Raw genomic sequence first — 12,134 nt, 5'->3', positions numbered from 1 at the left:
CGACAATTTAGAAGAACAACTTTGTGTACTTGGTAAGGCCATTATAAAATCGTCCAACAAGCAAAATGAAATAACTCCAACATCAGTTGACAGTTAGTTGTCAAAACACACGTACAGAACCAGAGTTCTCAAAAACTTATTCTCTCGTTTTAAGAAATTGTTAATAAATAATTTCATTATTTACTCCAAATAGTATTATTCAAGTCTTAACCGTTAATTTAAACCACACACATTTTCCATTTAAATTTGATCCACTGATGTTAATCATCAAATTTGACTTTCCTTAGAAATTATGTGTTATTCCTTATGAATTACATCTGAAATAAATTAATGGCGCGTATGTTGTTGTTGATTTTTTGAATGGTGAGACACCTACTGTTCTAAAGTTTCACAGCATCTCTTGAATGTTGAAATTGTTAATATTTTAAATTAAGTTTTGGGAACAGTTGTAAATTACAGATGCTAGGTTACAACAAGTGTTCTATTGTTTTTTTAAATTTGGATTCCCTTAGATACAGAATTTATTGCAGTTAATCAAGGCGGAATATTGTAACAATTACATTAATAACGAAATATATCTATTTTAGAGCTCTGATTTCAAATAGTGTTAATTAATCATGAAATTCTCGAAAATCAAGTCACATGAAAAATTCCCGCGGGCTTTAATTTTGCTGACTCACAATATTACCAATCATATTAAAATTCATTTAAGTAAAGTTAGGCATATGATATATTATCAAAACACCAAGATGTCTTAGAAACTGTAAAAAAGAATTCCGATTTGTATATATATCAAAGGTTAATCAAAGTTATACAATATTACATAGTACAGAGAGTATTTAGTGTACAATATCGTGTAGTGTACTTGGTTTAAAATACTTTCGACATGACCTCCTTGGGGGTGACCGAGTTCCTGAGTTTTGGATCTGGAAGACTTTGCAGGAGTGTGGGTGGCTGGTTGGGATAAAGATTTGGGATTAGCGTTAACAACTCTTCTCTTTCGATTATGGTAACTATTATAACTAAATTCAGACGGAAGAAGGACGAACAACTCAAACAAAAATTGTTACTATCAACAATATTCCCTGGTTGCACTTTGAACAATTGACAAAGGTCGCTAACAATAAGAGACCTTTCTGTCGTTACCAATGGCAGCGGTAACAATCGTCATTTATCCAAATTTGAGTAGCAACTACGGAAAAGTGTTTGTTAAGGAATGAAATTGCACATTGATACTTGGAACCCTCTGTATAGATGCCCTAACGCAAGCGTCATGCTACGCAGGGTTTTTAGTTCTTAGTTTTTAGTCTTTGACGTTTCTAGCACACTTTGTAATAATATAATAAACGATTAGTTTTCTTGTAACATCGACTATTATTCTCATCACACACACACCTCAGTTTTCAAAAGTGTTTGTAGTGATATTTTTGTTTTTATTTAGTGTCCCTCTTTTGTCTGAATTTAGTTAGTTACCAAATTCAGACAAATGAAAAAATTTGTTTACTTGTCTGGTAACCTTGGTTACCAATCCAAGAAACAACTGAATTAAATTTTTGTTTTCGTACTATAAACAGTTTAATAACCGAATTAGCGATAATGAAATGCGAAAACAGCAAGTGTGCCTGCAAAAGGTCGAGTGGTTCCGAATCCTATTGGAACCGGACGGCACACACACACCAGTTCCGTTCCACAAGAAGTTCATACTAAGAGACAAAAATCGTGAATGAAGAAAAGGAAAAGGCGGTTCAAATCCAGGTTCTATTGGCAGAAAGAAAGGTCAACCGCGCGGTAAACCCTGAGCACGGCTCCGTTCGAAGTTCCGAAAGAGTTAACTATCTAAAGTAAGTAACAACAGCAAAATTCGGCAAAGCGCCACACCGACATCAGACCCCCAAATGGAGTTAGAGATAACGTTCGTCCTTCTGTTTGAATTTAGTTATAAGAGTTGCCATATTCAGACAAAAGAGAAGAGTTTGGCTGGTAACCTCGGTTACTAAACCAATAAACCATGTGTAGAGTCCGCGAAAAAGATAAGCCAAGAGGTACCTGAAAACTAGACGTTAAGATTAAAATCTCGGAACTAGAGGGTGAATTACAACGAATGAAAGTAAGTAATGCATTAAGCTGTCTGCTAAGCTACAGATACCATCGGTAAATCCTGGAAGTACTCCTACTTCTAACCCTAACACCATTCCTTCCTCCCGAACAGCCACCCCACACCTCCAAAACGCAGAAGTCTTCCACAAAGTGGGATACGCCTATGGAGGTGTTCTCGAAATCCTGACGACGCACCCCTGTGCTCACCGAAGAGACACGGAAGCACTGGAAGTATTTGTTTCCATTAAGGCCAAAATAGAAAAGTTAATAGTTAGAATATGCCTGCTTACAAGGCGACGTGGAATGATAATGCAAGGTACTCAGTAAAACGCTTATTGACTATTTTACAACATTGGTGGGCTGTATACAACTAACTCTGCTCTTACAACTTAACTCTGTTTGTATAACTACGCTCTTCTGTTGTTTTTATTCTCCGTTGTCATCACAACCGTTATACACGATGTCTAGATATTCTAACATAACTTGCCTCGAGTGAATTGGACCAATGATGAGTAAGTATAGTGTTTGCATGAGTACTGAGGTTTACACTTTAAACTATCAATTATCATTGGTTGATTGTGTCTTATGAAATTCTATACAATATGTTCCTACTTTATCTACATGTAAAAAAATTAAAAACTAAGTTTCCTAAGTTGTTCTCTATAGAGCTTATAACATTAACTATTCGTTATTCATTTGTAGACATTTGAATTTCGTTGTCATAAGCTAATTTCAATTTTGTTCATAAAATCAGGTAGACCAAAAAGTTTTCTTTACTTGTTTACCACCAAACTTTAATCAGTTCAAACTTTTGTTTCATACGAACCACATCTCTCTGAAGTTGCTCCTACGCTTCAATTCAAAATTATTAGATAAAAATTCTCGCTTTTATTAATGAGTCCCTGCCTCATTGGAAATGATAATCGGAAGAAATACTTGGGTATAGTAATGCTAGAAATGAAACAGATCGTATCAAATTGTTATTTTTAGGGAATATTTTTGTCTAAATTCATTAATTTACTTACAGGAATTCCCAACCAAACAAAGAATAAGTACTTTCATGTATATGACGCTCCTTAAAACAACACATTAATACCTAATTAATTTGTTTTCAGAATAAATTAAGATTGAAATCTTAAAGTACGATGCAAAAGGCAAATGGTGTAGAGATTCTAGTGGCCCAAGAATTGGATTTAAATGTAAGTATAATTTTCATCTGTATTCAAGATTTTTATAATTAATGACATATTTTATGTTAAAACACAATTAAATTATTTAAATTAAATGAAAAACAAATAAAATTGGTATATATAATAAAATTAATATTTAATATTAATTTTATATATCTTTTTTAAAGTATTTCGACGATTCGTTGGGCACGAGGAGTTACGTTCACATGGAAAGGCTGATTACCATCATACAAATGAAGATGAAATGAGCCACGACACAACCTGACGACATCGGCAAATATTTTCTCTGAGGCTATGAAATATGAAAAAAAATCCAAGAAATCCGAAAAAAGTACAAGAAAAAATCACAATAAAGAAGAAAACATCATTACCAAGAAACCGTATTCAAAAGTTCTACCAAAAAGGCTGAGGACTGGAATGTTCCCGTTTGAGTTCCACATTTCTATCTCTGTATATAGCAAGTACTTTCATTTTATGGAAATGTTTCCATAGTGTGGATCTAGGTTTCAACTCATCTATCATCTGAGATTATAGCAATTATAATTTTAGATTAGTGCCGAAGTAATTTTTCCTTAAATTTTAATCTGTACTGTAATCACTAAATGTGTTTCCTAAAAAAATATGTTGCATATAACTTTTAAGTACCTCCACTGAATAGTTGAAGGTTAAAAAAATCGACAATGGGTCGAAACCATTTGTTAACAACCAAACTTATATTAAATTAATCACATAACTTAAAGGTACACAAAGTAGTTTTATTTGGAAAGTTATATTATATATAAATATTTGGGAATCACATTTATGGTCATTTAGTGTAGGTTGAAATATAAGGATGAATTTGATTCGGAACAGTTCTACCATTTAGTATAACTCATCTCATCTCGATATTTCTTTGCTCTGTCAATTTGTTGACATATAACTGAACCACAACTTGATGTAATATTAATACAATGCAAGATCAAATCAAATTTACTTGAAAGACGACATCCCTCACCTCTCTTAGCAACAAAGTATATATCGGCATTTAAGTATAAAGTTAACAATGTTAAAAAAGCAATTTCTATTCACATGTTAATTATCTGCAGAATCACAGACAGTATTTCTTTGATTCAAAATAAATGTCGACGGGAGATCTGCAACTGATTTGATTCCAGTGACTCGTAATCGAAACCTTCAGAGAGTAGGTTGCTATTATTGTAAATGTTTAATTATTTCACCTTTTTAAATCAAAAGTTAATTCACGTAGTTGATTCTTTAAGCAAGAATTAGTGAGCGGCAAATTTCAGCTAGGTACTGAATTTTTTCTATCACGTTTGGTTGGATTATTACCCTCAAATAACACTAAGATACCAATCTTTCCAAATTTGCTAATTTTATGTCAAAATTTAATTAGATTCCTCATCTCTAGATGACAACTTCAAATAATGTCAACACATTTTATTTACAAATTCATGAAAAAGTGATTTCCACTTTACAATTTTCTGATTTGCAATCTTTGTTCAGATGAAATTTATAATTAATAGCTGTATCATTTGTAATTTTGTTGAAATTTTCATCTACGTTTGTGTATATATATTTTAAGTGTCTCCACGTTTTCTTGAGAGCTGACAAATTGGACAACTTGGCCTTAGTTGCTGATTTATAATCGCGATTATAGGAACCTGGGATCCTATTAAGTAGTATTTTTCTAAAAAATCTTTATAAACATTCAAGAGGTGAAACACAATTTACTTTACCTACATGCTCCATACTTGCTTTAAAATAAAGTTCAAATCGTGGTGGTGAATCAAAACTTGAAGATTGTGATGCACAATATAAATTGAACTTTGCGAATGTTATTTGATGGGATAAGAACCCTTTAGAAGATAAATAAAAGTTGCTCAAGTTTTTTGTGCTCTTCGCAATAACTAAATGAACAAGTTTAGAAGGTAAATTTACCAAAGAATAGTTTTGTACATAATCTGGGTTCATTAGCAACGAAGGCAATTTGTTTATCAAACAAAAGAAACACATTCAATATTCATACATTCTTCCTTTCTATTTACCTGGAAGAATATCATCATCTAACACATGTCTGATCGGTATTCCAAATAAATGCTTTTCTAAGAAAATTGTGTCTCAATTCTTGACTCTGTTATAGCGTAAGCTTTATTTTCAATTATAAGATGTTTTTTCGCATTGTAAATTAAATTGTATCAGAAGAATGTTTCTCTGTTAACTGTCACAGGAGGATAGCTCCTCCATTATTATTATAGAATCCTGTGTTCAGAATATCTCGACAATTTAGAATATCATCTTTCTATATTTGGTATCGCCAATATAAAATCAACCAACAAGCAAAATGAAATAACTGAAATATCAGTTGTCAGTCAGTTGTCAAAACAAACGTACAGGTCCAGAGTTCTCTTTTTTTTTATTGGGTCAAAGAGGGGAAAATATACAAGACGCAATCTGTTGGATGTCGAAGGCAGTGTCGGACTAACCGACTAAAAACCCCTCTCCGGGCATCGATCCGAAGATCATGGCCTAAGAGTATAACCATATAGGTTTAGGAAAATAGAGAGAAGGAAAAAATTAAAGAGGTTTGCAGCTAACCGCCACATACTAAAGAAAAGATGTCCCAAAGAGACGCAGAGGTCTAGACAGCCAAGAGACAAGGTCTCTTGCATCTGTCAGATTTACAGGGTTGGATGTCATGCAAGCATGCAATCTCCGGATTAGAGTGTAGAAAGATAGATCTCCGGAGATTGAGGGCATGTTTGCGCCGCAGCTCCAAAAGAGAGGAAATGTTGTATTCGAAACAGACTTGTCTGTTACGAATATAGTATGGGACACCAAGGGCCGACCTCACTAGCCACATGTAGGTCCCTTGCAGGGACCTAATGAGCCAAGGGGCGGCGCTGCCCCATATAGGAAAAGCATAAGTGAAAATAGAGTGGACTGTCGCGTTAAAAACACGCAGCTTAACTAAAGAGGAAAGACGTTTAGAAAGGAAGAAAGATTTCAAAGCAACAAAGCCTGCTGGAGCTTTCCACTTTACCAAAGCGACCTGGCGAGAGAAACTGAGTTTCTTGTCAGGTATGACACCCAGGTACTTGGCGCTGGGACTCCACTCAACTTGGTGATCATTGATAAGGAATTTAGGTGGCAACCTTCGTCGATTTGAGAAGAAGATAGCTTCGGATTTAGAACGATTGATCTCCAATCTCCATCGAGAGTACCAACAGAGCAGTTTAGGCAGGAAGTTCCTAATATGGATCTCCGCATAAACTATACATCTGTGGGAGCTAATTAAGGCAACGTCATCGGCATACATTACTATAGTAACTCTAGGACAAGATGGTATGTCGCTACAATAGAGATTGAAGAGTGTAGGAGATAGTTTGGAGCCTTGCGGGACACCAGCGGTAATAGTTCTCGAAGAAGAGAACTCGCTTCCAACCCTGGAACGAAAGGAGCGGTTGGAAAGGAAAGAGCGGATAGTGCCGATCAGATAAGAAGGAAAATTTAACGAAGCCAGTTTGTGTATTAGACCAGCGTGCCAAACCCTGTCAAATGCCTGCTTGACATCAAGGAGCAACATGATACCATGCTGCCCCTTGTTACGCCTTCCAGCCATGTCCTCAGTCACTCGCAAAATCTGATGACCGGTACCATGGCCTCGACGAAATCCAAACTGAGCGTTCGGCAGGATGTGCTGGTCAGCCATAAATTCCTCAAGCCGAGTCCGAATAACCTGCTCCGCCACCTTGCTTAGCGAAGAAAGGAGGCTAATGGGACGATAACTGCTAGCAAGGTGGGCAGGTTTGTTGGGTTTTAAAATGGACACTACCGTCGCCACCTTCCATGCCGACGGGAAGTAGTGGAGACGGAGCATCGCATTTATAATGTTAGTAAGCATTACCACCTGAATGGTAGCAAGCTTCTTAAGGGCCACGTTGGGGATGGTGTTTGGGCCGGGACTTTTCCGGTTATTGAGGGCTTTAAGGATACCTCTGACTTCGCTGGGAGAAGTAGGAAGAATGTCACTATCAGGTTTTGGGAAAGTCATAGAGTCCACCTGACGGCTGATGGAGTTGTGCTCTACAACAAACCCAGGAAGACTGGCGTTTGGAGAGCATTGCCGCTCAAGGGAGTCTGCAAACACCTCCGCTTTATCCTTGTCCAGGACGACTTTGATGCCATCATGAACAAGGTGCGGATAGCGCATACGCCTCCCTCAGATAGACCTTATGACTTTCCAGGTCCGACGAGGATGGAGTTCGGCCTCTGCTATGAACTCCTGGAACGAGGAGCTCCGGAGTTCAAGCAGGCAGGCCCGGACCTCACGGCTCAGGGCGTTGTACCGGGCCTTGATGAAGGGGTCCCGAGTACGCTGCCAAAGTTTCCTGCTACGGTTTTTCTTCCTGATGAGGGTGACAACCTCGCCAGGAAGACTATGCTGCTTGCAGATGTTAGGGTAAGCATGCGTCGACCGTTCTAAGGCTGTCAGGATGTCATTTGACAGCCTATCCACTTCACCGTCTATATCCCTTTCAGAGTTCAAAATCCTGCACCGCAAATCGGTGGTTTCCATTAAATAACGGAATTGCAACCAGTTGGTTTTCCTCTTACGAGGCTCCCACTGGCAACAATTCTCGTTAAGTGCCAGGGAGATCGGGTTGTGGTCCGAAGACAACACCTGGTGGTTAATGACTTCCGGCACCTCTGTGATGTTTTTGCAGAGGAAAATGGAAAGGATATCAGGTCGGCATGAGGGACTATCAGGGAAGTGGTTTGGCGTCTCGGTGGTTTCCACCGAGAACCGGTAGTCCAGTGACGCCCGCAGCAGGAAACCGCCGTTGGTGTTAGATTTTACACAACCCCACGCTGTGTGCTTACTGTTGAAGTCCCCAGCAATGACTGTACGACAGTTGGGATGCAGGATGGACGGGAGATTGAGTCAGGAAACTCTCTCAGTCGGTCGAACATAAGCCGAGACAATCCTAAGCGGACCACTTTCTAGGGCGAGTTCGACTCCAATCGACTCGCCCAGAAAGAGGGACGTATCGATCCTCTGGTGCCTGATGGAGTTCCGGATCAGAATGCCAACCCCTCCACCTGCTCCAGAAAAACGATCAGCCCGGAGGATAGAGTATCCTGGGATAAAGAATCCCATGTCCGGTTTTAGGAATGTCTCCTGCAGACAAACGACATCGGCTTCAGAGTCTCTAAAAAACTTATTCTCCTGTTTTAAGAAATTGTTAGTTAATAATTTCATTATTTATTCCATATGGTATTAGTCAAGCCTTAACCATTATGTTAAACCCTACACATTTTCCATTTAAAATCAATCCATTGATGTTAATCATCAAATTTGACTCTTTTAAGAAATTATGTGTTATGAATTACATCTGAAATAAATTGATGGCGTGTATGTAGTTGTTCAGTTTTTGAATGATGAGATACCTAGTGTTCTCAAGTTTCACTGCATCTCTTGAATGTTGAAATTGTTAATATTTCAAATTAAGTTGTAGGAACAATTGTAAATAACATTTACTAATTTACAATAAGTGTTGTATTGTTTTTTAAATTTGAATTCCCTTAGGTACATAATTTATTGCAGTTAATCAATCATATTGGAACAGTTACACTAATAACAAAATATATCTATTTTAGAGCTCTGATTTCAAATAGTGTTAATTAGTCATGAAATTCTCGAAAATCAAGTCACATGAAAAATTCCCGCGGGCTTTAATTTTGCTGACTCACAATATTACCAATCATATTAAAATTCATTTAAGTAAAGTTAGGCATATGATATATTATCAAAACACCAAGATGTCTTAGAAACTGTAAAAAAGAATTCCGATTTGTATATATATCAAAGGTTAATCAAAGTTATACAATATTACATAGTACAGAGAGTATTTAGTGTACAATATCGTGTTATATATACCGCCCCTTTGGTTGACTGAATCAATGCACTACAACGCCGTATAATCAAATTGAGTCATCCTTAATTAAAAATCGCTCCGTTATTTTCCTTCTTTCAAAAAAACCTTTGGTCACTGTGTTTTTCAGTCTCTTCCACAATATGATTTATTCAATCAATTTTTGAAGATAATTTTTGCGATACCCTCAAAAATTATTTCTTTTTACAGATGGCAAATTTAAATAAAGCATCCTAAGAACTCCATTTATATCCCAACGCATATGGAGAGTTACTACCACGATTTTAACATATTTTTAAAGCAAGTATGGAGCATATAGGTAAAGCAAGTAAATTGTGTCTCACTTCTTGAATGTCTATAGGAGCATAAACTTTCTTTACAATTATGATATTATTATTATTATTATTACAGATATTTTAGAAGAATACTGCTTAATAGGATACAAGGGTCCGCGATGTTTGGTAGTATAAAATACCTTCATTCTATGATCAGTATCGCGAATAAGCAGAACGAAAATACTCCATCTTTAGTTCTCGATGTTGTCAGTGTGTTGTCAAAACACGCATACTGTCAAGAAAATATGGAGACACCAAAAATATATATGCACCAAAGTAGATGAAAATTTTAGCAGAACTGCAAATGATAAAGCCATTAATTATAAGTTTCAACCGAACAAAGATTGCAAATCAATATTTACGCAGAAAATTGTAAAATAGAAATTACTATTTTATGATTTGGTTTATAAGTTGTGTTGATATTATTTGAATTTGCCATCCAGACATGAGGAATCTAAATAATTTGCGATATAAAATTATCAAATATGGAAAGATTAGTATATCATTTGAGGGTGATAACCAATGTTGAAAAAGAAAATTTCAGTGTTGAAATATGTCGCTCAGTTATTCAAGCTGAGAGAATCACCTACGTGAATTTACTGTTGATTTAAAAAGGTGAAATATTTAAACAGTTACAAAAATAGCAACTTACTGTCTGAAGGTTTAGATTACGTGTCCTGAAAGTCACTGAAATCAAATCAGTTGCAGATCTCTCGTCTACATTTATTTCAAGTTTCAATAGCAACCAATTGTTTGTCAAAAAAAACATTTATGTTGCTAAGATTACGTTTCCTTATGACATATGTCAGAAGTATTTAATTTAGAAAAAAAGTTGTCTTCTCCCAAGCAAAACTTGATTTGATTCTTATATTGTATTTCACCAAATTGTGGTTCAGTTACATCTTTTCTTATAATTCTATTCGTTTTAATCCACAGTGTCAGCAAATTGACAGAGCAAAGGAATATCGTGATGATTTTTCAATTTGTTATAATATTGTTGATGGTAGAACTGTTTCGAATCAATCTCATCCTTATATTTCAACCTACACTGGAAGACTATAAATGGGATACACAAATAATTAAATATAACTTAACTTTACAAATAAAATTACTTAGTTTAACTTAAGTCGACAATTTAGTTTGGTGTTATAAAATGGTTTCGACACATTGTCGATTTTTTCAACCTCCAATTATTCAGTAGAAAGATTTACAGCTATATACAACATAATTATTTATGATATAAACATAATTATTTAGGAAACGCATTTACCGTCATAAAGTACAGATTACAATAGGGAAAATTTCTTCGCCACAATTATAAAATTATAATTATTATAAACATGCTTAATTCTCAAAATGAAAGTACCTGCTTTATACACAGACAGATATGTGGAACTCCAAAGGGAACATTCCAGTCCTCAGCCTTTTTGGTAGTACTTTTGGTAATGCTGTTTTCTTCTTTATTGGGATTTTTTCTTGTACTTTTTTTGATTTCTTGGATTTTTTTTCATATTTCCCGATATCGTGTGGCTTTGTCATAGCTTATTTCATCTTCATTTATATGATAGTAATCAGTCTGTCAATGTGTAACTAATTCCTGATGTCCAACGAATCGTCGAAATAGTTTATTTGTTTTCTATTTAAATTAGATAATTTAATTGTGTGTGTTTTAGCATAAAATATATCATTAATTATAAAAATCTTGAATACAGATGAAAATTATACGTACAATTAAATCCAATTCTTGGACCACTAGAATCTTTCCACCATTTGCCTTTTACATAGTACTTTCAGATTTCAATCTTAATTTATTGAATTTATTCTGAAAACAAATTATGTATAAGAGAGGTATGTTTCGATATGATCTGATTAAAGTTTGGTGGTAACCAAATAAAGAAATCTTTTTGTGCTACTTGATTTTATGAAAAATATTTAAATTTGTTTATGACAACGAAATTCAAATATCTGCAAAGGAATAACGAATTGTTAATGTCATAAGCTCTTTATAGAACAACTTAAGAAACATAGTTCTTAATTATTTTTACAGGTAGATCAAGTTGGAACATATTTTATAAAATTTCATAAGATTTGTGCTCACAATCATTAACATCCATATTGCTAAAAAGTAAATCCCAATCAACTAATGATAAGTGATAGTTTAATGAGTAAACCTCAGAACTCATGAAAACACTATACTCATCATTAGTCCAATTCACTCGGGGCAGGTTTCAATCTCCAGTTACTAAAAATATATCCACTGATGCTCAATGATTGGAATAAAAATCAGAACCAGATGCTGGTAAACTGTTCCAATTATTCACTTTTGGCTTTTGACCTTAATGGATATAAAGACTTCCAGTACTTTCATGTCCTTTCGGTGAGCACAGGGGTGCGTCATCATCAGACGATTTCGACATCACCTTTATAGGCGTGACCCACTTCGTGGAAAACTTGCGTTTTGGAGGTGTGGGGTGGCTAGTTGGGAGAAAGGATTGGTGTTAGAAGTAGGAGTATTTCCAGGATTTACCGAAGGTGTCTGCAGTTTAGCAGACAGCTTACTGCATTACATACTTTCATTC

At 35.5% G+C, this 12,134-nt stretch overlaps 2 protein-coding genes across 2 annotated transcripts in view; one reads left to right on the top strand and one right to left on the bottom strand.

Annotated features, from left to right (window-relative positions):
* The window catches only part of LOC126264194 (uncharacterized), a 153,077-nt gene that overhangs the window by 27,528 nt on the left and 113,415 nt on the right, over positions 1-12,134 (bottom strand). The gene's annotated exons all lie outside the window — the stretch shown is intronic.
* On the top strand, positions 6,684-8,690 carry LOC126264196 (uncharacterized). The gene is made up of 2 exons (XM_049961054.1): positions 6,684-7,746; positions 7,827-8,690. Exons 1-2 carry the CDS (start codon positions 7,474-7,476, stop codon positions 7,929-7,931), a joined length of 378 nt encoding a protein of 125 aa, XP_049817011.1. The 5' UTR covers positions 6,684-7,473; the 3' UTR covers positions 7,932-8,690.

The sequence above is a fragment of the Aethina tumida genome, chromosome 1 (assembly GCF_024364675.1).
Source record: "Aethina tumida isolate Nest 87 chromosome 1, icAetTumi1.1, whole genome shotgun sequence".
Classification (NCBI taxonomy): domain Eukaryota; kingdom Metazoa; phylum Arthropoda; class Insecta; order Coleoptera; family Nitidulidae; genus Aethina; species Aethina tumida.
The sequence above is the reverse complement of the archived record's forward strand: the minus strand, read 5'-3'. Positions and strand labels throughout refer to the sequence as shown.

Bases quoted from the DNA above. Each gene is read 5' to 3' on its own strand.
- LOC126264196 (XM_049961054.1), top strand. From the start codon at position 7,474: ATGAACAAGGTGCGGATAGCGCATACGCCTCCCTCAGATAGACCTTAT. The intron at 7,747-7,826 runs GTAAGCATGCGT...TATCCCTTTCAG, and splicing joins TGCTGCTTGCAGATGTTAGG to AGTTCAAAATCCTGCACCGC.